Source organism: Musca autumnalis, unplaced genomic scaffold (genome assembly GCF_047663935.1).
Source record: "Musca autumnalis isolate F117 unplaced genomic scaffold, ASM4766393v1 scaffold_2, whole genome shotgun sequence".
Classification (NCBI taxonomy): domain Eukaryota; kingdom Metazoa; phylum Arthropoda; class Insecta; order Diptera; family Muscidae; genus Musca; species Musca autumnalis.
In genome coordinates this window covers 98,927,803-98,953,021 of record NW_027411755.1, presented here as the reverse complement: position 1 = coordinate 98,953,021, position 25,219 = coordinate 98,927,803, and the positions used below count along the sequence as shown (strand labels likewise).

The window sequence follows — 25,219 nt, the reverse complement described above, 5'->3', positions numbered from 1 at the left end:
AGAAATTCGTACTTATGGGAACGAAAAGTTTTAAATGGTGCTAAATTTGGTACAATGGGGATTTGAGTGAACGGATATAGATGAAATTTGGAATTGAGATTACTGTTGGAGTGTAAGATTGAAGTAGTTTCGGAAATTCGTAATTATGTGTATGAAAAGTACTAAATTTGGTACGATGGGGATTTGGAATCTGGAAGCCTGAAATTTGGAATTGAGATTATGTTGAAGTGTAGGATTGAGGTAGTTTTGGAAATAAATAGTACTTAATTTGGTACAATTTGTATTTGAGCTAACGGTTATAGCTGGAATCCCGGAATTTGGAATTGAGATTACTGTTGGGGTGTAGGATTGAAGTAGGTTCGGAAATTCGTACTTATGTGTACGAAAAGTACTAAATTTGGTACAATGGGTAATTGGAAGCTTGGAATTGAGATTATTGTTAAAGTGTACGATTGAGGTAGTTTTGGAAATATGCACTTATGGTTACCAAATGGTACTAAATTTTGGTACAATTTGGATTTGGGCTAACGGATAGAGTTGGAATCCTGAAACTTGGAATTAGGATCACTCTACGAACAGTAATAATGGTACTAAATTTAGTACAATTTGGTCACTGATGAAGAGTAAAAAAGATGTACCAAATGGTTTTTGAAAACTATGAGTGTACAAAATGTACTAAATGGTAATAAATTTGGTACAATTTGGATTTGAGTGAACGAATAGACCTGGAATCCTTAAATTTAGAATTGAGATTACATTTGGGGCATAGGATAAAGGTAGTTTTGGAAATTCGTACTTATGGTGAACGGATAGCGCTTAAGGCCTGAAATATGAAATTAGGATTACTGTTGCATTTTAGAACTGAAGTAGTTTTGGAAATTCATAATTATGAGTACGAAAAGTATTAAGTGGTACTACATTTGGAACAATTTGGATTTTGGGGGACGGATAGAGCTGGAATACTTGGATTTGGTAAAACTTCTGTTGGAGTGTAGGATTGAGACATGGAGGTAGTTTTTGAAATTCGTACATATTGGCACGAATTGTACCAACGGTACTAAAATCGTACGAAGAGAACTTAACGGTACTAAGTTTGGTACAATTTGTTATTGGACGAATGGATAGAGGTGAAATCCTAAAAGTTTGGACTTAATATTACTGTTATTATTTGGTATTAATGTCAGTGTAGGATTGATATATGTGGTTATCAGGGTGAGTGTTGCTGTGTAGCGTATACGGAGGTGGTTTAAGAAATACGTGCATGCCATACATATACGAAAAGTACTAAATCGTTATTTGGTATCGGGTGTAGAATCACTGTTTGTGTGTGGGGTTAACATATGCAGATAGATGACTTTGTAAATACATACAATGAAAAGTACTAAATGTTTCAGAATTTGGTACAATTTGTTTTTGTGTAAAGGGGTTTTTGGAAAGCCGTCCTAGAAAGGTACGAAGAATACTAAAGGGTACTAAATATGGAAGTTCGTACTTATGTGTACGAGAATTACTAAATGGTCCCAGCAGAATTTTATGGAAGTGGTTCCATGAGATGCCATGATTTCACTGGATCTTTTGCATTGGTTCAAATGATCATCAACATTTGAACCCATTCAAAGGACGTCGTGATAGATCCGATCTTTTCATCAGTATTTGAACCCATTCCATCGATCCAATAGAGATGAATTTTGTGTTTTTATTTATACACATGTACATATATTTTCTTTTACTTATCGAAGATTTATTAAAGCTATGTAAGATTTATTACGGTGGGAAGTCCCAATCATTGAGCAAAAAATAGAGTCGGACTGCAATCTTTGGTATTATAAAAGTTTTCTTGCCTCTAGAGAGCCCTGCTCTACAAGTCGATTTGTAAATTCCTACAAAACAAAAAAACGTACATTTCCAAAATGTTCGTAATATAAAATTCACGAAATAGTAATTCGCAGTTAGATGAATCAATATATCAGTTGCGGAGGAATTGAACTATGTTGCGAGCAGCGGCGGTGCTTAAACTGCAACAGCTGGACGGCCGAATGTCCAGTATCTCAATAAAGTTCTCAACCTGTCGCTAGCCACACACATCGTCCCCGAAGTCTGGAAAATATACCAGCTACTGAAGACTAGCAAGGATGACAGCAAAGGTGAATCGTGCAGACAAATTTCGCTTTTGTCGCCCGTAGCAAAGGCCCTTGAGTCTTTACTCCTCCCCAGCATCAGAAATAACTGTCTATTTGCCGATCAATAACATGGGATCCGCAAGCAGCACAACAACTGCGCTGCACGCCATCTCCACACATATTAGTCGAGGATTCAATCAAAGTAATTCGTGCGATAGAATAGTGATAGTAACCCTTTGAGACTGTCAAGCACTCCACGCTGTTTGAGTTCATCGAGCAGACTACGCTCCGGCCAAGTTTGAAACGTTGGATAATAAATTATATGTTTGGACGCCTGTCGTGCGTAGAATTTAGGATCAAGATGTCCGAGACCCGTAGAGTGAAACTTGGAGTTGTCCGAGGTGATATTGCAGGAACTGTCTAACCTATAACGTATGCGGATGATTGTACGATCTTGGTGTCAGGTGCCTTCCCTGATGCCATTTGTGAATGGCTGAACTCATTTTGTCTGATCTTACCACCCTTTTCCACGCGAGGAATATACAAATATCAGCCAATAAATCTTCGGCCACTTTGTTCACCACTTGGGCGGCAGAGTTGAGAACAATAGAGTTAGAGTTGAATGTCATGGTCGATGGTAGCAGAACCAGGATCAACAAGCCTATGAAGCAGGTTTAAGAAGTATTCACATGAATGCAGTCGCAGATTCAATAAACAAATATCTATCGTCTGCATGCGGTCCTCGGAGAATATCCACCATTTATCTCAGCTGAGGAGCGTCAGCTGTCAGGACAAAGCAGAGTATTTTTACGCTCGGGTGGTGCTGCCGTATAAATTTCTATAGGGCAAGGTATCAATACACAAAACATCTGCTCAGCATCAAATCTACTAACAAACTTTAATATGTAGCCACATTCATTAAGCAGACAAATGAACATATAAACTACTGTTGCAACAACAAACTGCAATTATAATTTTGATGATAATTAAATTATAGTTATTTCATAAATTGCTTTGAATAAATAAAAAAGCCATGAAAATCATATTTCAGTACAGCATTTTCCGAACAAGACGTGAAAAATCCATGTCAAAGGGTTGGGGAAAATGACATGCCAAAGATTAGCGAAAATGCTATTCTAGGGAATTAGTTAAGATGACATACCGAAGAATTGGTATAGATGCCATGCCAAAGAATTGTTGAAGATGCCATTTCACCGAGTTAGTGAAGATGACATGCTTAGGATCTGGAAATCAATTGCATCTTTTGGGGGTCACGCTCTTGTAAAACGAATGAGTGAAGATGCTAAAAATATGACATTCCATTTCACTTGCACCCATTCTTGAATAGCATCTTTGGCATCGAACATTTTGCTGGGATAATAAAGAATTATTGAATTAAATCTTATTCACCGCGTGCTTCTTTTTTATCGAAATACTTTTGAAAGGAATGGCAACTCCACCGTAATTGTCATTCCTTTTTTGAAACAATATTGTAGTTTATAAATGAGGATGCGTTTTGGCCCCCATCAATATTAAAAATTTCCCTGAAAATACATACAGTGTACCACAAATGTCTTCGTACTCCTTGTAATAAAATATTTGGTAGTGATAATCAGTAGTTTGCGAAATAGTTTCACAAAATATTTAACTGTATCTGTCCTTCTTATACATTTCTTCTATTTTATTAAAAAGAACTGGCAAATTTTGCGAATTAGTGCAAAAGTTATTAGCGAAATATTAAAAAATGTGCCTTTACTGTTCCGACAAAAGTGTTCGTACTTTTCAGAAATGATTTGATGTTATTCCAATTTGCGCATATTAAAGATTCTTTTATAACGGTTCCTGTTAAAATAAAATAAGAGGGAGATGTACTACGAATATATATCTGGTCTGCTGCGCGAAATCTGTGGTAAGATTTGTTAACAAATGTTCAAAATACATGGGACATGTTTGTCGTACTTTAATGATCATGTCAATCTTCAAGATCTGGGAGGGACTTCATATACTTCCTTGAAGTTAAGTACTCAATTTTGCGTGGTGGATTGAACCTTAACCTTAAAATAAGAAATTTAGTCGATAGCTATGTACTAATATTGTAGTGATATTGAGCCATACCGCAATTAGTTGTGTTTACTAATTGGAATGAATATATGGATTCACCTAAAATCTGTGATAAATTTACATTATTGAGATAAATTTATATCCCCGTTCAAAAAATTGGGGTGACTAAAGATATAACGACATATATAAAATTCATAATTGAATAAATTAATTTTAAAATATTTTAGTGTCCGTTTTGATAAATTCTGTTTTGGAGTACGAAGACTTTTGTGGTGTCGAAATATCAAATGTTTTCGGATTGGCTTAATTACTTCTTTATGGTTCATTAGACTAGGCTCTTCTTTCGAAATTTCATTGGTAGCAAATAGCCGCACACTATTACAATTTGCATAGGAAGACATTTGTGGGACACTGTATGTCTATATTCATTTTATTTAAGAAAATTTAAGCTAGTGTTTGTTTTTTTAACTTTCAATGTAAAATATTCACGATTTTAAAATAAAAATGGATTTGTTAAATTATTGTGAAAAAAGTCTTCTATCACACTTGTCAAGCCCCTTTTGATGATGTTTGAGGGTTATCTTGACCATTGTTTTTGTCCTTTGAATTGGATCTGGGACCAGAAACAGATTGTTTAAAGTTATGTAGAATGATGAGACCTTCTGTGTAGTTTAATGAGGGGAGTAGCTCTGACATTTGATTAGTGAAAGCAAATAGTGCTTTTTCGAGCTCAGAAACTTTGAAAAAATGATTGTTCAAAAGTTGGCTTAGACGGAATTGAAGCTGTAGGTTCTGCTACTGTGTGGTTGTTTCTTTTTATTGGAGCAGCAATTTTTCTGTATTTGACCTTCGTAATTCTGCGAATTAGTTCCTCATTGATATTTATTCTTGTTGGGGTTTTATTTTTAATTGCCGGAAAAACTTTGTCATAATTTCTGTCATCCAAAATGCTATAGTAATTCTGCGTTTCAGGGTAGCTTTCAACAACATGGAAATAAAATTCAATAAATTGGAATATCCCAGCGTCTTTTTCAAAATCGCAAGCATTTTACAAATTTTGGTAACGCAATCAGGAACATTTTAAAGCTCAGAATGTCTTCATTGTTCAACGAATCCAACCAAAGCTGACCTACTTGTCAGTACAATTCAAATAAAAAATGGGAATGTGAGATGTGCGCCAACCTATTTTGCATCATAATAAAGAACATTCTGTTAAGTAGTTAACATTCTGTCAAGTAGTTAACAATTTCAGGCGATTTTAACCGCTTAATTTATATTCAATGAACTGGAAACTACTATGGAATACAAACCTGAGCCCAACTTTTTGCTTTCCTACAATTTGTATAAGTCGAATTGCGCTTTAATGGGATTTAATGGGAAAATGTTTATATACTTTGTTTCATAAACATATTTGTATTATGCATCTTTTCCAGTCTTTACAGTTCTATGTCTTTGTAGTGGTGTAAGGTATAATAATGTTGCAAACTCGATTTATGAGCTTTTTCAATGTTATTACCAATTTCCAGAGAGATTGGCTATATCTGGAATATGGTATTTGCATCTATTTCGTTGTGCAAAAAATATATTTCTGTAGGTTGTTTTTATAATTTATTAATTAAACAGTTACCGAACCTAGTTTTGGAACATGTTGACGAATTTTCCAAATTTTATTGACAATTTGAAGATTTCCGATCAAAAACTGTCGGCAATGCTGCTCCGGAGTCGAAGTCGTGAAGAAACTGGACTGGGAACCCTGATTAGTACTACACAATTTTCAGTGGTAACCATTTTTATATTAAATATTGTTTATTTGTATTTTATTCCCTTTCCGTATACAAAGAAGCGGGCACCTAATTATAATTGAATCGAATGTAACTGATTGATTTAATTTTATTTAGACGAATTTCTATTAATCTATTAAGCTTTTAGTTTATTTAAATCAAATTTACAACCACGATTACTCTATGAGAATTCCAATCACTACTTTCCTATGTTTATTTTGATTGTTGTTGTTGTACGCTTTCAGTTCTCTCTTTCTCTCTCTCTCTCTCTCTTATTTATTTTTGCAACAACAACTGTATGAAGTTCATTGCAATTATGAAATGAAATGAATTTGCACTGCTAACATAGCTATTGTTGTTGTAATCTTTCTTTCTATTTATTTTGACTATTCGATTATGCTTCTGCATTTTAACCTATTCTTCTCTCCCTTATTTAGTTCTACAGCCCCATTAGTTGTTAGTCTGTTTGTATGTGCGTACACGAGTGTATTTGCCAATTGCCTGAACATTGTAGAACCTCCCAGATCATGGGGACTAGAACAGTCTAAGTAGCAGAGGGCACATATACATACGGGAATGGAGAGGATGGGAAATCAGTTATAAGTTTTATCGGGACTTGTAATCATCGCCTAGTAAATAAATAGCCTGAATAGAGTAAAGCTTTGTGCTTACTGGAGAAAAGCTGTGTGCTAGTAGAGAAATAAAGTCTTGCGTGGATAACTGAAGTGAATAACGTTAATAAAGCATTGTAGAATCGTAATCCAAAAAGAAACCTTGTTTTATTTGGTACAAATTGTATCGGGGAATAAAACAACATCTACACGTCATTAAGTTCAACTCTAATTCTGTAACATTATTGGTGCTATGTGAGTTATTTTTTACTTATAGATCCAGAATTGTATTAAAGAATTCGACCAACTAAACTTAGTCATTCAGCTGCTTCTTTGGTAGTTAAACGTTGGTTTCCGATATATAATTTCTTACGTTGTCCTTCAAAATATTCCTAGATTTTAATTTAATAGATGTAATCTTAATTTATTTCAATATGTATCATATAATTATGTTCATTTTTTTCAGATATGCGTGCAGCCATTCCCCCTGGGATAAGAGTAGTGCGAGGACCAAACTGGATTTGGCAAAATCAAGGTGAAGTATTAACATTAATGTCATCGAAAATTAACTTTTTGATCTCTACGAATCGAATAACGGCAACGGAAAATAAATGTTTTAGCTTATTTTGCTTTTATAAACAGCCTCTTAAGATTTTGCAAAAACAAAGTAGAGCAAACGTTTGTGTAAATGTTACAGATCATAGCTTTATTCCTTTAACTTTTTAAACATTGAATATTTGAAATATATGCGTATTAGGCTCGAATTTCAACTACTGTTTGTGTGAAATATCAGATAGGCCGCAGAGAGCGAGAGCAATAATACTGACAACGCTTTTTCAGTATTGGATTTTTTCTTGAAATCGGGAAATTTGTTCATGAAATGGAGACAAACAAATTCGACTTGGAAAACTTTTATAACAGCTTTGAAGTGTTTTTGTATATCTAGTTGTCTCTTTTTATCGCTTGTGTTTGTAAATTGGAAATAAATATTTGGAGATCATTCTGCTAATGATTAAAACACATTTTGATGTAATGTCAACTCGAATTGTAGAAATTGCAGGGATGCATGTGTAGAAAGAATCTTCTATTATGAACTCTGTAAAAAACAAATTTAGAAATAAAACTCAGTACGAGTTTTTCTAACACTCCATTTGTTGTAGACATTTTGACCCACCTAATGAAATGCTACAACACTTTCATTATAAAAATGTATATAAATCCAATGGGATTGATGATTCAGAATCACTTGAGAGTGAAGTTGTTAATATCGTTAACTTAATTGATATATGTATATATTGTCACGAATGTAACTGATAGGTTTAAGTTAATTTAGTTAAATTTCTGTTAATTTAAAAATTTGAATTGTAACGTAAAGTTTTATTACGCAGTTACTTTATGTAAGCAACAACAACTACCATGTATAATTCCCTTCATCATTCTAGTTCTTACTTTACTTTTCATTAATATGCCTTTTTTGTCATAATCATGTAATTATCGGTTAGTTTGCTACTTCTTTATTTCTTGCATTTGTTTGTTGTTGTAAATACGTCATTAGTGTGCTTGTCCACTTGTATTGATCTTCGCCCATGTATGTGAGTCTGGTTGTCCGCTTTATGCGAATTTGCGTCTTTGTGTTCGTTGTACAGATTCGAGGTGTTGCCAGATGTGTTCTGGAGAATTCTTGAACATGGGGATTTTTCAGATAAGATCGATTAAAGAATAGCTGCGTGCTAACTAGAGACAAGCTGCGTGCTTAGTAATTAAAGTAGGTTCCGAATAATTGTAATAAAGTAAATAAAGCATTGTAGAAACGTAATCTAAAACAAACCCTGTTTTATTTAGTACAAATCGTACTGGGGAATAAAACAACGTCTACACGGAGATTAGTTAAATCTAATTCCGTAACAATTGGTGTCAGGAGTGAGATTACGATAATCCTACAATGAAGATGAAGTTCAAGGATGTACGAAAGGAAGACTTGAAGAAGGTGCTATCTAAGTTTGGGTTGCCAACTACTGGAAGTAAGGCTGAGCTACAAAAAACGCATTTTGGCCTCAGAATGGACATCGACGAATATGAGTTTGATATTAGAGATGAAACTTCAGAGGCGGTTCCGAGTTATAGGGAGGTTACAGAAGTGATCACAGCAACATTGATGCAGGAATTTAGTAAGATAAAGAGGAATCTATTGCAATAAAAGAAACCTTCAAATGTCTGAGGGAGGAATTGGACAAAAATTCCCAAAAATTGGAAGAATTAGAGGCAAATTTTAGAAAAATCAGCGAAAGACTCGAGAATATTACGCAAGTTATTGAAAAGCGATTGGAGGTTGTAGAAAACCATTTAAAGAAATTGGACAGGCAATTTCTGGCCCACGACGAGAAGTTTGTGAATCTGAAAAAAAATGTCGGAACTGGAAATCAAAGGAGGACCAGTGCGAGTTATTGATAACACTCTGAAAATCAAGCCTCCTGAAATCGACGGATCTACATCGTTTGATGTCTTCAAATTACAATTTGAGACGGTGGCTTTGAGCAATTCGTGGAACGATAACGACTAGGCGGTACGACTACTTATGGCATTGAAGGGCTGACATATTACAGAATATTCCCGCCGCTTCTAGAAACAACTATGGAGATATAATTGCTGCTCTCGAACTTACCCAGCAAAATGTTCGATGCCAAGGATGCTATTGAATCATGGGTGCAAGTGATCTGTCATGTCATCTTTTTAGCATTTTCACTCATGAATTTTATATGAGCGTGACCACCATAAGATGACATTCATTTTCGGATCTTAAGATGACATTCATTGTCAGATCCTAAGCATGTCATTTTGACCAATGCTTTGACATGTCATTTTCACAAACCCTTTGGCATGACATTTTCATGTCTTGTTTGGAAAATGGAAAATTCTGTATTGAAATATGATTTTCATGACAAACCAAACCCAGCAAAATTTGAAGGAAGGGGTTCTATGCGATGACGTGATTTCATTGGATATTTTGCATTGGTTCAAAGCAAGTCGTGAAAGATCCGATCTTTTCATTAGCATTTAAACCCATGCAAAGGAAGTCGTGAAAGATCCGATCTTTTTATCAGCATTTGAATCATTTGTACACATCACTACAAAAAAAAAAAAAAAAAAAAAAAAACAAGTCGATTTGTACATCCCTAGAAATAGGGACATCAAAACAAAAGAGAATACATTTCAAAAATTTTTGTTATAAAATTACAAAATTACATATTAAATGTAGTTTCACGAACTAGAAATTCTGTTGCGGTGCAGCGGCGGTGATTAAATTGAAATTTTGGATGTAAACTTTATGCTGATAAATTGTTCTAGTTATTTCAGTTTGAATTAATAAAGAGTTCCCAGCAAAATGTTCGATGCCAAGGATGCTATTGAATCATGTGTGCAAGTGATCTGGCATGTCATCTTTTTAACATTTTCACTCATGAATTTTATATGAGCGCGACCACCATAAGATGACATTCATTTTCCGATCTTAAGATGACATTCATTGCCGGATCCTAAGCATGTCATTCTGACCAATGCTTTGACATGTCATTTTCACCAATCTACCAATCTTTTGGCATGACATTTTCATGTCTTGTTTGGAAAATGGAAAATTCTGTATTGAAATATTTAAACTAATTCAAACTAATAATTTAAACTAATTCATGAAATAACTAGAACTAATTTATCAGCATAAAGTTTACACCCAAAATTTCAATTTAATCACCGCCGCTGCACCGCAACAGTGTTTACTTCGTCCAATCTCAGCCACTGATTTTGTTTCATCTTACAAAAGCTTTTCTATTATCTTCTCATTACCAGTTCAGATTTCGGCATGGACTCCAACAGCAATCTAGTTCGTGAACCTACATTTAATTTGTAATTTTATATCAAAAATTTGGAAATGTATACTCTTTTATTTTGATGTCGCTACTTGTAGGGATGTACAAATCGACTTGTTTGTTTATTGTGATCTGTACAAATGATTCAAATGCTGATGAAAAGATCGGATCTTTCACGACTTCCTTTGCATGGTTTTAAATGCTAATGAAAAGATCGGATCTTTCATCGCATAGAACCACTTCCTTCAAATTTTGCTGGGTAAGTACGGTAACGGACATAAGCAAGAGACAATGGTGAAACCTCAGGCTTGCAATGTGTGGAGGCTGGAAGTTGAGGACAACAATCCCCAGACTTTTGTCGAACTACCCAGCAAAATGTTCGATGCCAAAGATGTCATTCAATCATGGGCGCAAGTGATTTGGCATGTCATCTTTGTAGCATCTTCATCGATGAATTTTATATGAGCGTGGACCCCAAAAGATACTATTCATTTTTGGATCCAAAGCATGTCATTTACACCAATGATTTGACATGTCATTTTCACCAATGCTTTGGCATGTCATTTCCACCAACCCTTTGCAATGACATTATCATTGCGACGAGAATTTTAACAACGTTGGTTGTGATTTCGAGTCTCCTAGTTGTAAATAATTATTCTTATATATTTAGGAAAATGTGTATAAATAAAAACACAAAATTCATCCCTACTAGATCGATGGAATAGGTTCAAATGCTAATGAAAAGATCGGATCTTTCACGACTTCGTTTGAACTAATGCAAAAGATGCCATGAAATCACGTCATCGCATGGAACCCCTTCCTTCAAATTTTGCTGGGTATTGAAAGACGCACTAATGCAGGTAAAAGATAAAGTGAAACGAGGGGATGGCAAAACGAGAAAGACTTGCTACAACTGTTGGAAAACTGGACACATTGCACGAGAATGCAGATTGGAACGACCAAGGCCCAGATCCGCCTCACCTCCTTCGAGAAGCGAAGACCAACTTATGGCCAATAATCCGAAGTAAAGTAAATTCCGCCAATTACGAAAGGCCGCTGGCAGATGATGAAAACGGTGGGCCCACAATCTCTATAGCCATAGTCCAGCAGAAGAATCACAACTTAACGGTTAAAGGCTTCATCAATGGTGTATAGTGTACCTTGACATTGGACACCGGTGCAACAAAGTCCATTATTAGATCGGATTTGGTGAAAGGGATGGTATTGCCGTTAAATGGAGTCAAATTGCGGACGGCTACAGGCGAGACTACAACGGTGCATGGAAAGGCCCACCAAAGGCTGAGCATGGGTAGAAACTCGGTAAATTCAATTTTATAGTTGCCGATATTGTGGACGAAGTTATACTTGGCGTAGACTTCATGATTGCCTTTGACATCAACCTGGACATAAAGCACCGTGTGATGACTTGGTCCAATGAGGAAATACCGATAAATGTGGGCTACAACGACAAGAAAATCAAGCATCACCCAAGTCCAGAATCTGACCAAGTCGCTGTAGATGTCTGTGCGCTGAAGGTAGAAGCCGCCGACAATTGGCCCGTAGGAAAGCGGAAAAATTCCGCAACGAGGGGGAAAAAGCCAGGATGTACGTCGAGGAAATGTACATCGAAAAGCGGCCGTACAGCAAGGAAGGACAAGTCCGATGAAGACCAGGTGGCACTTAGGAGGATGACCACGAAGAAAGAAGGTATAACGTCGCGATTCCTGGAGAGAAAGCAACGTCGTCCAGAAGAGCAAAAGTTCAAAGCTGATGGCGAAGAGGGTACATCTAAATCGGTTGCCACCACTACGGAACGAGAACTGTGTCTAGTCAAGAGGAACAGGCTTAAGCGGGAGACAGTGTTACCAATGCCCATACCACCGAGAGGGAACTGTGCTTAAGCGGGAGGCAATGTTACGAATGTAACTGATAGGTTTAAGTCAATTTAGTTTAATTTCCGTTAATTTGAAAATTTGAAAGTTTTATTACGTAGTTTCTGTATGTAAGCAACAACAACTACCATGTACAATTCTCTTCACCATTCTAGTTCTTACTTTACCTTTCATTAATATGCTTTTTGTGTCATAATCATGTAATTATCCGTGTATGTTCTGGAATTCACCGTGTATCCATTTCACATCACACATACACTTCACCTGTGAATGCAATTGATGTTCTGTATTTCACGTGAAAATAGCTTTTATATTTAACGAAAGAAGTTTGGAAAGCTTTATTAGACCTTTCAAACTTTATCATTAACAATGAAAAAATATCAGTCTGTGTTGGCGCATCAACGAGTAAACATGCGTGTGTGGGTATGTACGCCTTGTTCGTTTGATTGTTTACGAAGCAGACGTAAACAAAGAAACGAACTTCTACAAGAGCGCGTACATGTTGAATTTGGTACTTTAAGAAAAAATACATTTTTTAATCATATTTTGTTAAGAAAATTAAATATATTTTTTAAATGCTAATAGAAAACACATTAAATTTTAGTCTTATGCAGTTTTTTGTAGAAAATTTCAATTAGTTTCTTTAAAAAATAAGGATTCACTCAGCTCTCGCCAACAAAATTACAGTGTGAGGAATACACCCCAACTAGGTGTAAAGTGTGTTGCAGAACAGCTTTAGGTGTGTTCGATACACGTGAGGTGCAGAGGTGAATGCCAGAACATGCCTGATCGTTTAGTTTGCTACTTCTTTATTTCTTGCATTTGCTTGTTGTTGTAATTACGTCATTACCCAGCTAACATTTTTTTCCGAATTCTTTGCGAATTCGGTCAGAATCTCTGCACAAGTTGCCGATTCTGATGCCGAATTCTTTCCGAATTCGGTACAAAAGTTGTATGGACGTGTCCACCGAAATCGGAAAGAATTTTCTAAGAAAATTCTAACAAAATATTAGAGTTTCGCAACGAATTCGGTCCGAATTCGGAAAGAAATTCTGGAAAATTCCAAGAAAAGATTAGATTTTCTGGAAAAAATCTGATGAAATTCTTGGCCGCTAACGCCTTTGATATTGACACACAACACAGAACGAATCCCCAACTCAGAAACAATTCTCTTTTAATGCGCTATTTATGGATGATTCTAATTTCATACGTCCTAACGTCCCATACGTCCCTGTTGTAATAGTAGAAGAATGTGCACGAGTATGTTAAAGCTATCAACACTAGCTTGAATTACACTGTGCAGCAGCATTTTTGGGGGGTGGAAAATTTCTTTTGAATATGAAAGCACTTGATGAGTATACTAAGAACCCAAAAGGAAATTTTCGCCATAGGTCAAGTTTCTGAGATATCTCGCGATGAAGTTTTTGATTTTTTCCCTATAATACTTGGTAAAATAGCTCCATATCTCTATTTGGCGTTGTTGTAGCTTCATTTTGAGGTGACATGTCATTTACTTTCATCGCCAAAAAGAATTGTTCGCCCCCCAGCCTTTGATCTCCATATTTGCGCGTTTTGATATTTTTCCTTAAAAACGGTTTAAGAAATCGGTTTTTTTGTTCTAGAACTGCAACTAACAAAGTTTTCAGAAACGAATTAATTTAATTTGATTGACAACTCTATAAGCTTTTTAACGGTATACATATAAGTTTAATCGGTTACTTAAAACCGGTTCAAAAATCCGTTTTAATGTCGGAATATCCGGATCAAAAATTGAGATAACCGGATCTATCCTCCAAGAAAATTTGTTATTAACGTGTTCACCATTACAAGAGCTATTTGTGGTAAATATTTCAGAAGCACCCCAGATGTCTACATAAGCAATAACCAACTGTTATGTCTACATACCAATAAATAACCAATGCCGAATATACAGAAAAACAAAACATAGTTTATTTCTGAACCAAAACCGATTAAATGTCAAAAAGGACAATGAAAATGTGACAGAATCGATTAGCTGTCAGAGAGAACTGTAGTTAAAATCTTCTGATCAACATTTTTGTAGAATATTTGGATGCTGAAAAATCTCATCTTGTGGTACTTTCACTACGGTTCAAGAAATAAAGGACGAAAAGGACGTGAAAGGCATTGAGTTAGAAGAATGAAATGTTCTACAAAAAGATTCGCCAATCGATTTGACTGAAGACATGTCACCTCAAAATGAAGCTACAACAACGCCAAATAGAGATATGGAGCTATTTTACCAAGTATTATAGGGAAAAAATCAAAAACTTCATCGCGAGATATCTCAGAAACTTGACCTATGGCGAAAATTTCCTTTTGGGTTCTTAGTATACTCATCAAGTACTTTCATATTCAAATGAAATTTTCCACCCCCAGGCTTTGAGTTCCATTTTGTGTCACAGTGTTATTATATTTTGCATTTATATTAAAACAATTCAAAAACTGTATATCAGGAATATTGTCAATTATTTCATATTCCATTTCAGAAAAAAAACGATAAATTTTTTTCGCGCTACATTAACGATTTTTGATATGTAGGTTAAAAAAAAGATTCCCAGTACGAATCTGGTCGCGAGCCAATTTTTGGTTGTTGCGGACAAAAGTTATGGCGCTTTTATTTCGCTTTTTAAGAAAGAAAATATTATAAAAACACAAATTATTTTAATGAACACAATTGTTACAAAAAAGTTCTCTCGAAGTGACTTCAGCGAAGAAGATTTTAACTACGGTTCTCTTTGACAGCTAATCGATTCTGTCACATTTTCATTGTCCTTTTTGACATTTAATCGGTTTTGGTTCAGAAATAAACTATGTTTTGTTTTTCTGTATATTCGGCATTGGTTATTTATTGGTATGTAGACATAACAGTTGGTTATTGCTTATGTAGACATCTGGGGTGCTTCTGAAATATTTACCACAAATAGCTCTTGTAATGGTGAACACGTTAATAACAAATTTTCTTGGAGGATAGATCCGGTTATATCAATTTTGATCCGGATATTCCGACATTAAAACGGATTTTTGAACCGGTTTTAAGTAACCGATTAAACTTATATGTATACCGTTAAAAAGCTTATAGAGTTGTCAATCAAATTAAATTAATTCGTTTCTGAAAACTTTGTTAGTTGCAGTTCTAGAACAAAAAAAACGATTTCTTAAACAGTTTTTAAGGAAAAATATCAAAACGCGCAAATATGGAGATCAAAGGCTGGGGGGCGAACAATTCTTTTTGGCGATGAAAGTCGATGAAGATAATAATACGAACGCGGAAGGACAGTTACGCCGTAGGTCAAACTTCTGAGTTATGGCGAAATGAATTCTTTCTTGACAAACTATACATACCTACATGACAAAAAACAAGCGAAATTTGATCGCTTGAAAATGAAGCTACAACAACGCCAAATAGAATAGAGATATGGAGCTATTTTACCAAGTATTATAGGGAAAAAATCAAAAACTTCATCGCGAGATATCTCAGAAACTTGACCTATGGCGAAAATTTCCTTTTGGGTTCTTAGTATACTCATCAAGTACTTTCATATTCAAATGAAATTTTCCACCCCCCAGGCTTTGAGTTCCATTTTGTGTCACAGTGTTATTATATTTTGCATTTATATTAAAACAATTCAAAAACTGTATATCAGGAATATTGTCAATTATTTCATATTCCATTTCAGAAAAAAACGATAAATTTTTTTCGCGCTACATTAACGATTTTTGATATGTAGGTTAAGAAAAAGATTCCCAGTACGAATCTGGTCGCGAGCCGATTTTTGGTTGTTGCGGACAAAAGTTATGGCGCTTTTATTTCGCTTTTTAAGAAAGAAAATATTATAAAAACACTAATTATTTTAATGAACACAATTGTTACAAAAAAGTTCTCTCGAAGTGACTTCAGCGAAGAAGATTTTAACTACGGTTCTCTTTGACAGCTAATCGATTCTGTCACATTTTCATTGTCCTTTTTGACATTTAATCGGTTTTGGTTCAGAAATAAACTATGTTTTGTTTTTCTGTATATTCGGCATTGGTTATTTATTGGTATGTAGACATAACAGTTGGTTATTGCTTATGTAGACATCTGGGGTGCTTCTGAAATATTTACCACAAATAGCTCTTGTAATGGTGAACACGTTAATAACAAATTTTCTTGGAGGATAGATCCGGTTATATCAATTTTGATCCGGATATTCCGACATTAAAACGGATTTTTGAACCGGTTTTAAGTAACCGATTAAACTTATATGTATACCGTTAAAAAGCTTATAGAGTTGTCAATCAAATTAAATTAATTCGTTTCTGAAAACTTTGTTAGTTGCAGTTCTAGAACAAAAAACCGATTTCTTAAACAGTTTTTAAGGAAAAATATCAAAACGCGCAAATATGGAGATCAAAGGCTGGGGGGCGAACAATTCTTTTTGGCGATGAAAGTCGATGAAGATAATAATACGAACGCGGAAGGACAGTTACGCCGTAGGTCAAACTTCTGAGTTATGGCGAAATGAATTCTTTCTTGACAAACTATACATACCTACATGACAAAAAACAAGCGAAATTTGATCGCTTGAAAATGAAGCTACAACAACGCCAAATAGAGATATGGAGCTATTTTACCAAGTATTATAGGGAAAAAATCAAAAACTTCATCGCGAGATATCTCAGAAACTTGACCTATGGCGAAAATTTCCTTTTGGGTTCTTAGTATACTCATCAAGTACTTTCATATTCAAATGAAATTTTCCACCCCCAGGCTTTGAGTTCCATTTTGTGTCACAGTGTTATTATATTTTGCATTTATATTAAAACAATTCAAAAACTGTATATCAGGAATATTGTCAATTATTTCATATTCCATTTCAGAAAAAATCGATAAAAATTTTTTTCGCGCTACATTAACGATTTTTGATATGTAGGTTAAGAAAAAGATTCCCAGTACGAATCTGGTCGCGAGCCAATTTTTAGTTGTTGCGGACAAAAGTTATGGCGCTTTTATTTCGCTTTTTAAGAAAGAAAATATTATAAAAACACTAATTATTTTAATGAACACAATTGTTACAAAAAAGTTCTCTCGAAGTGACTTCAGCGAGTAGGTTGCATAATACCTGCAAAATGTTACACAGAATTCGCGGAATGTACATACAATTGCTAAATTATTGAATATAAGTGTACTTTTTTCAAAATTAAAGCCCATTTAGTGGTCATATAATTACATAAAAAATTGTTGTGGATCCAAACTTCACGGCGAATCAAATGAGACTGCAATCATACAGATTGGTGTTATAGTTTGGATGTTACAGCCAAAATAAGCACATATTTTGGTCAAAAAATAATTTTTTGTTTGAAAAAATATTTTTTTCACATGCATTATGTAGTAGAAAATATTGTAAAAATTTATAGGAATACTTCCTTCATTTTGCTTAAATCTCCTAACAAAATAGACGGATTTTGCTTTATTGACATTCATATTAAAGCTTTCCCATTAGGGAAGCTAATTGGGTTGATGAGGATATACATATGTCAAAGCTTCTGAAATGGAAATAGAGGTCAAATAACCCATTTTTATTTATATGCATTTTAAAATACGTGTAAATCGCGTAATTATCAAAATCGTTTTGTCCGCATGTGATTTTCATGTACAGCAAGACCATATCTGTTAATTTGTATATATTTTTCGAAATTTAATTTGGAGCCTAAGATGTAGCATCAGCTGCATCTTAGCATTAAAATACCAATAAAATATGGCTAATTTGCGCAAAGTGCATACAATTTTTGTCCGCATTCGATTTCAATGTCCACCATGAAAATCTACATCGATATATATCTATTTCAAGGCGATCAATTAAGAACCGTGGATGTAGCATCACACACTATTTTTTAGGATAAAATGAATGTAGCTCCCTTATCAGTGAAGTTTTCAAAACTCTGTTTCCGCTAAAACGAAGATGCTGTATTAGTTGTTTCATTGCAGTGGAAACGAACCGCAGAAAACGCGACAAAATACGCGATATTTCCAAAAAAAATTTTAGGTGATTTTTCTACTTTGGACTTTCTTGTAACTCGCGTTTTAGTGGATGGATTTTCACGGGGAATGGCATATTAGATCCGGAACGTAAAAAACTAAAATGTGCAATCAAGTACGAGGAAATCGAATGACAATTCTACAAATTAGACCCGAAATATATGATTTTTAGAAAATTGTTCGCACAAAATTTCCGTATTTGGATGCAGATTTCTATGAAGCTGTGTAGACTACATTCACGACACATATATCAAATAACTCAGAATCGCGAGTTCTACAATCTTATACGATTTTTTGTAAAACCTGCTTGCGGAATGAAATTAGAAGAAAATGTCAAAAAACACTGTAAAACTGGCTTCAAAATGTCAGCATCATTTAATGGTAGAAGCAGACGAAATTTTGAAAAGTAATACATTAGTGAGATGATCCTTATTTAGTTTGCTTCTACTTTTACTTTGACAGGAAAATCGAGAGAAGTGTGGTTTACTCACAAATCGAGAGAAAACAAAAAAAGACATGGTGGCATCAACCCATTTTTACCCATTTTTTAACATAACTATAGCCACAGCTTCCACACAAATTATTTTTTAAGGCCAATATTTTTTGCCACGTCCAACAACATTTCATTTTATCCAAAAATATTTAATTTGTATAATATAGAACCACAAGTCGCGTATTCTAAAAGGGTAAACCTTGGCTTCAGCTATGTTAAATTTTCACTAATATTGGTGATATGCGAATTTTATAAAAAATCACTTTGTTTTTCGACAACAATCGAACAAAAAGATCCCTTAGAAAATCGATTAGAAATCGGAACGAATTCGGAACGAGATTCTTCAGGATCTTCAGAAAATGTGCAGAGATTCTTAAAAAAAAGTTTTAGAAAATCGGTACAATTTCTAGAAAAATATTAGAGAAATCGACAAATATCTAAAAAATATTCAGAAAATCTCGGAAAAAAATCGGAATTCAGAGCCCTCGGAAAAAATTGTTAGCTGGGTAGTGTGCTTGTCCACTTGTATTGATCTTCGCCCATGTATGTGAGTCTGGTTGTTCGCTTAGTGCAAATGTGCGTCTGTGTGTTCGTTGCACAGATTCGAGGTGTTGCCAGGCGTGTTCTAGAGAATTCTTGAACGAGGGAATTTTGAGATAAATACAGGTGGAACCAGCAACGACGAGTTAGTTGTGTTTTAAGCGTTGAACTGAACAGATCGGTTAAAGAATAGCTGCGTGCTAACTAGAGACAAGTTGCGTGCGTGCTTAGTAATTAAAGTCGGTTCCGAATAAGTGTAATAAAGTAAATAAAGCATTGTAGAAACGTAATCTAAAACGATGAATACAATTAATTGAAAACTTTCATAAATAATGGCCTTCGTCCTAAAAAGACAATAATAAACAAAGAACCCTGTTTTATTTGGTACAAATCGTACTGGGGAATAAAATAACGTCTACACGGAGATTATTTAAATCTAATTCCGTAACAATATAATACTTTACAAGTTTGAAACCAATTTTATTGAATTTCAATATACAAATTTCAAATATTATTTAGTACAAACTTTTTGTTGACGTTTTCATATTTTCAAGAAACTTATGTTGAATGAAACGCATACTAGTCCAAAAATGAAATTAAATATAAAAAGTGTAAGAATACTATACAACATGTAGGTAACAATACAAATAAGGCTTGAAAATATTGGCAACGCTGGATAGAAACCCGAGTGTAACCGATAAATAAAGAGAGAAAATAAAAACACTGGATGCACAGAGCAGCGTACGTAAAATACTTTAAATAACATTTCCAATCGGTTCGTTTCGTATTTTCCATAGGAACAATACAAAACGAAACATAACCCACGCTGGCGGAGTTCCCTGTTTAGTTTCGTTTTGTTTACATTCATGAGTGCGAACAAAACGATAAGCGAAAAGTACTCATCTCCACAAGGGCAGATAGAAAACTAAATAGTACTAAACACATGTGAATAAATCAAAAACGTTTGGTGGTTGATAAAATTCACTGTGGTATGCTGATGCGAACTTAAGTTATATAATTATAGGGTCGTTAAGCGATCACATGTGTGTGTGTCTGAGTGTGTCATTGACCATAACGCACAGCAAAAGTTTGTGGTGTTTTACATTTATACGATTGCTCGTACGAGACTTTGTCTCCTCTTTGATCATATTCGTAAATTTCACACACAGGGTTGCATTTTTTGTAACATGGTACCAAGCGTACATTTTGTTACAAATACTTAATGTAAAATGGAGGTATTTTACAAAAATTTTAAAATGCTTATAAAAAATAATCATTTTATGCGTTAAATAATTTTTTATACACAAATTTATTGCAAAACTGCATTTTGTTTCAATTTATCTTACTATGTTTTGCAACTCCGCTTAACAAGAATAACCACCACAAAGAGGAGACAAAATCTCGTACGAGCAATCGTTTAAATGTAAAACACCACTTTGCCAAAAATTCTTTTTGTTTCGGTGGTGAATTAACAACTCGGCAAAGCATAGCCGAAGTACGTTTCAGCAATCGTACAGTTTTCATCTTTTTACATTGCAAATTTTGTTGTTTTGTTTTGGTTGTGAGAATGAAACGATTCAGAGAAGCTGAAAAGTTTGTGGCTTTGTGTGATTGGTACGGGAATCGTTTTGTTTGTTTCCGTTCATTGGCACAGAGATTGGGGACTTTAACGGATTTTACACTTGAAACAGGTGTTTGGAAATTTACGTCATTTATTTGATAGATAATTGATTTGATAATTGACAACACAAACAACGCATCTTGTTAAAAAATGTTAAATTTAAAAGACGCTTTTGTGCGCTTTTGTGCACATACGAAAGAAACGAACTGTCATGTTTGCGGATGCATATTTCCTAATAATGTGGCCAAAAATATTTCCAGTGCAAATGACAAGTTAATACGCTGGTTTCAGCTTTGTGCTGCTTCGAAGATTGTTTTAGGAAACCATGAGGGAGGGTAGTATTCCCACTCTTTCCCTCTGGAAGGGGTATACGGTAACAATTCTTCTATGATATACCAACATGAAAGGCCAGGAAAGGCTTTATCCTTACGATTTTTCTGGAATGTAAGTGCGTATTTTCTATCTTCTGAAAGTCATTTAGGGCTGGGTGATCAATTTCAAGAAAATTAAGGGAGGTTTAGCCGTAATTTTTTAGGAGATTCCTCTACCTTCCCTCACAGTCCTTGGTTTTGGCTGCCTTATGTGTTTTACGAAATCTATTATTTCTATATTTTCGTGACTTTTGCACATTATTTCAACGATATTCGATAAAATATTCAAAAATAAGCAAAATTTTATTTTATTTGTGCTGTTTTTATAATGAAATATAACCAGTTTTCTAGGACAGGGTTAACAACGATTTCTTTGTTATTCTCGCTTACAGGGTTGCCATGGATCCATGTTACGTACATTTTTTAATTGCTATAGGACCAACATTTTTTTAAGTATTTTGTTTTTTGGATATTGGATATGGCTTCTAAAATACTGAGGTGTTATTATTGGGGAAAATGAAAACAGAATATTTGTGACACTCACTGTATCTATAGAAACCATATTCTAGGGTGGCTTCAGTCTACAACCCACCATTTAAAGTCTGCCACTAGGTTAGGTTAGAGGATGTGCAGCCACTAAATTGTTACTCGGTGACCTTCCGGTCCATTGTGATCATCCAGTAGAAAAAAGAGGAAAATGCTGCAAAGAAAAGAGGAGATGGAAAAGAGAGGATAGGGGGAAGAAATAAAAAGAGGAAGTTGTTAAAAAAAATTAAAGAACGAATAAATTGCAAGAAAGTTAAGAGGGGAGGAATAGTTTTAGAGAAGGAAAAAGTTTTATTTTTTTAATGGTAGGCAGCATATTTGAAACATAATTTACGCGTTCAGGTTGCGCTGTCCCACAGCAGGTTCCACAGTTGAGTAGAAAGTTAAACACGGTGGAAAGTGAGCACCTACTAACCTATGCCGTCTACGAGGCAGGGCTGGACAACGACACAGGATGTGCTCGATCGTCTCTAACTCCTCATCCTCACAGAGTCTGCAGTAGTCAGTAACATCCTCATCCCATTTAATGGTAAGGACCCTGATATAGCAGTGTCCAGTAATGACTCCCGTCGTTACTCTAACTTCAGCTTTACTCAAGTGCAACAGAGAGTTCGTTCTTTTGACTGACATAGACGGCCATATGGATCTTGCCACAATGCACCTAGGTTCATTATGCCACAATTCACTGGCTCTTTCGTCAGAGAACGTTTCAATTTTTTGGAAGGAATGACAAATGGGTGGCGATAGCTAGATCTGTAGACTGCGATGCTCGTCTAGCTAATTCATCTGTTCTTTCATTACCCAGATAGTCGCGGTGTCCTGGTACCCAGCATAGCCGGAAGCCGTTAGTTAGCGTTCCCAAGGCTGATCTACACTTTAGGACGACATCGGATTTGATGTTGCAGGATTTGATGGCTTTAAGAGCCGCTTGACTATCCACAAAGATAGTCACCGGTTCAAAGATTTCTACATCTAAACTTTTTATCAATTCCGCTGCCTTCCAAATCGCGAAGATTTCAGCCTGGAAAACACTACAGTTGCTGTCTAGCCTGTATGTGTACTCAAGAGATAGCCTTTCACAGTAGACGCCAGCCCCGGTACCTTCCTCCATCTTGGAACCGTCTGTATAAAAAGCCAGACTGTCCAGAGGGGGGTTACTGCGGTTCCAGTCGTCTCTACTAGGTATAACGATGTCTATATCGTCAAATCTCAGGACTGGTGATATATAGTCGCTCACTTTTCCGCGTTGGTTTACATTCATACCTGATTCGTTCAGGATACATCCATGCCCATAGGCACAACCGCGCCAGAGATCCTGTTCATGCAGCCGTAGGGCACTGCGAGTTGCCTGACACTAAATGCTGAGACTCAGTGGTTTTAAGTTCAGCATTGCGTTCAGAGCAGCCTGTGGTGTGCTCCTGGTGGCTCCAGTTATGAGAATCGCGGCAGCTCTTTGTACCTTGTCAAGCCTACCGGATGTCTATTTTTGGCGCAGTGAGTGCCACCAAACAAGAGAACCATAGTATAAGATTGGTCTAACCACGGTGTTATACAGTCAGTGTATAATCGACGGGTTTAAACCCCAACTTTTCCCAATAGAATTCTTACATGAATAAAGTGCAATCAATCCTCTCTTCGCCCTTTCCTTAGCATTCCTGTTCCATCGCAATTGACAGTCCAGGATTGTGCCACGGAACTTTGCCCCGGGCGAGAGCTGAAGCTGCACTCCATCCAGAGTTGGTGGTACAAATACGCCGAGCTTACGCTTTCTCGTGAACATTACCAGTTCTGTCTTGGTTGGGTTTACTCCAAGGCCATTGGCCTTAGCCCAGCGCGACAGTGTCGATAATGCTCCTTGCATAAGCTCCGAAATGGTTGACGGTAACTTACCGGAAATCAGTAGTACAACGTCGTCAGCATCGGCAACACCTTTTATACCTTGATTGTCCAGATCAGTCAGTCTGTTTATAACAAGTAGCCACAGTAACGGTGAGAGCAACCCTCCTTGGGGGGTGCCTCTAGTTAGTGTTTTCCTAATTTTTGTCTCCCCAATGCTGGAGTTTATAATTCTGCTTTCTAGCATATTATTTATCCAGCAAGTTAGAGGTTCAGGTGTATTAACTTTCTTAAGTGAGAGTTTTATGGACTCAAGTTCTACGTTGTTAAAAGTTCCTTCTATGTCCAGAAAGGCCACCAAGGTAAAGTTTGAGTTTTCCATATTCCTCTCAATGAAGCCAACCACCTCATGCAAGGCAGACTCCACAGATTTGCCTTTGATATAGGCGTGTTGTGAGTTGCTTATAGAGGCGGTATCAACATGGTTTCTTATCTCCAGATCGGTCAGTCTTTCGAGAGTCTTAAGGAGAAAGGATGATAAACTGATGGGTCTGTAGTCCTTTGGTGCAGAGTGACTAGGTTTTTCCGCTTTGGGAATGTAAGTAACTTTTACCTCTTTCCACAGACCCGGTACATATGAGAGAGTCAAACACGCCCTATAGATCTCCTCCAGGATTTGATATAAACGTGGCGATGCAAATTGAAGCATCGCCAGCGTTATATCATCCGGTCCAGGTGACGTATATAGCTTGAAAGTGTTGACAGCCCATTTAAAAATATTTCTGTTAACCACCTTATCAAAGAGATCCAAACCCATAGGCTCTGGAATTTGGAAGTCGTCACATTCATTATTGACGGTGTCCGCATCCTTACAGCCTGGGAAGTGGGTCTCTGCCAAGAGGTTAAGAGTCTCGGTAGGAGAGTCTGTCCACGCACCATCTTGCTTCTTGATACTTCCGATAGATTTAGGGTCCTTGGAAAGTAATCTTCGAAACCTAGCCGCGTCGTTGACTCCTTCTACTGACTCACAGAAATTAACCCAAGATTTTTTCTTAGCTCGCTTGATCTCAAGAGTTATTGCAACTCACCTTGTAGGAGTCCCAATCAATGTCGAGTTTAGTCTCATGCGCCCTGTTATACAGTCGCCTGGTGGTTTTTCTAAGCTCGCCAAGTTCCTTGTTCCACCACACGGGCTGAGATTTCTTCCCAGGATAGGTTAGTGGACATGATTCTTTATGGCAACGGAGAAGAACGTCTGTAAGGTTTTTTTACGGTCCCATTTAGATCCTCAACTGTTTCTAAATTAATATTAAGAGTAAGTTGAGAACTCGTTAGTTCCGTGTACTTATCCCAGTTGTTCTTCGCGGGTTCCTATAAGGAATTTGGCGACCTCCGCCCAAAAAAACACCAAAGAATATCTTCATATGAGCCGATAAGGAACATTCTT

At 35.9% G+C, this 25,219-nt stretch overlaps 1 protein-coding gene across 2 annotated transcripts in view; it reads left to right on the top strand.

The window, feature by feature from the left end:
• Positions 1-25,219, top strand: part of mib2 (E3 ubiquitin-protein ligase mind bomb 2) — a 361,272-nt gene that overhangs the window by 169,501 nt on the left and 166,552 nt on the right. For both annotated transcript variants that reach the window (XM_073968614.1, XM_073968613.1), the window contains one exon: positions 7,040-7,108. In XM_073968614.1, the coding sequence (XP_073824715.1) occupies positions 7,042-7,108 (67 nt within the window). In that variant the 5' untranslated portion in view covers positions 7,040-7,041. The remainder of the gene's footprint in view (positions 1-7,039; positions 7,109-25,219) is intronic.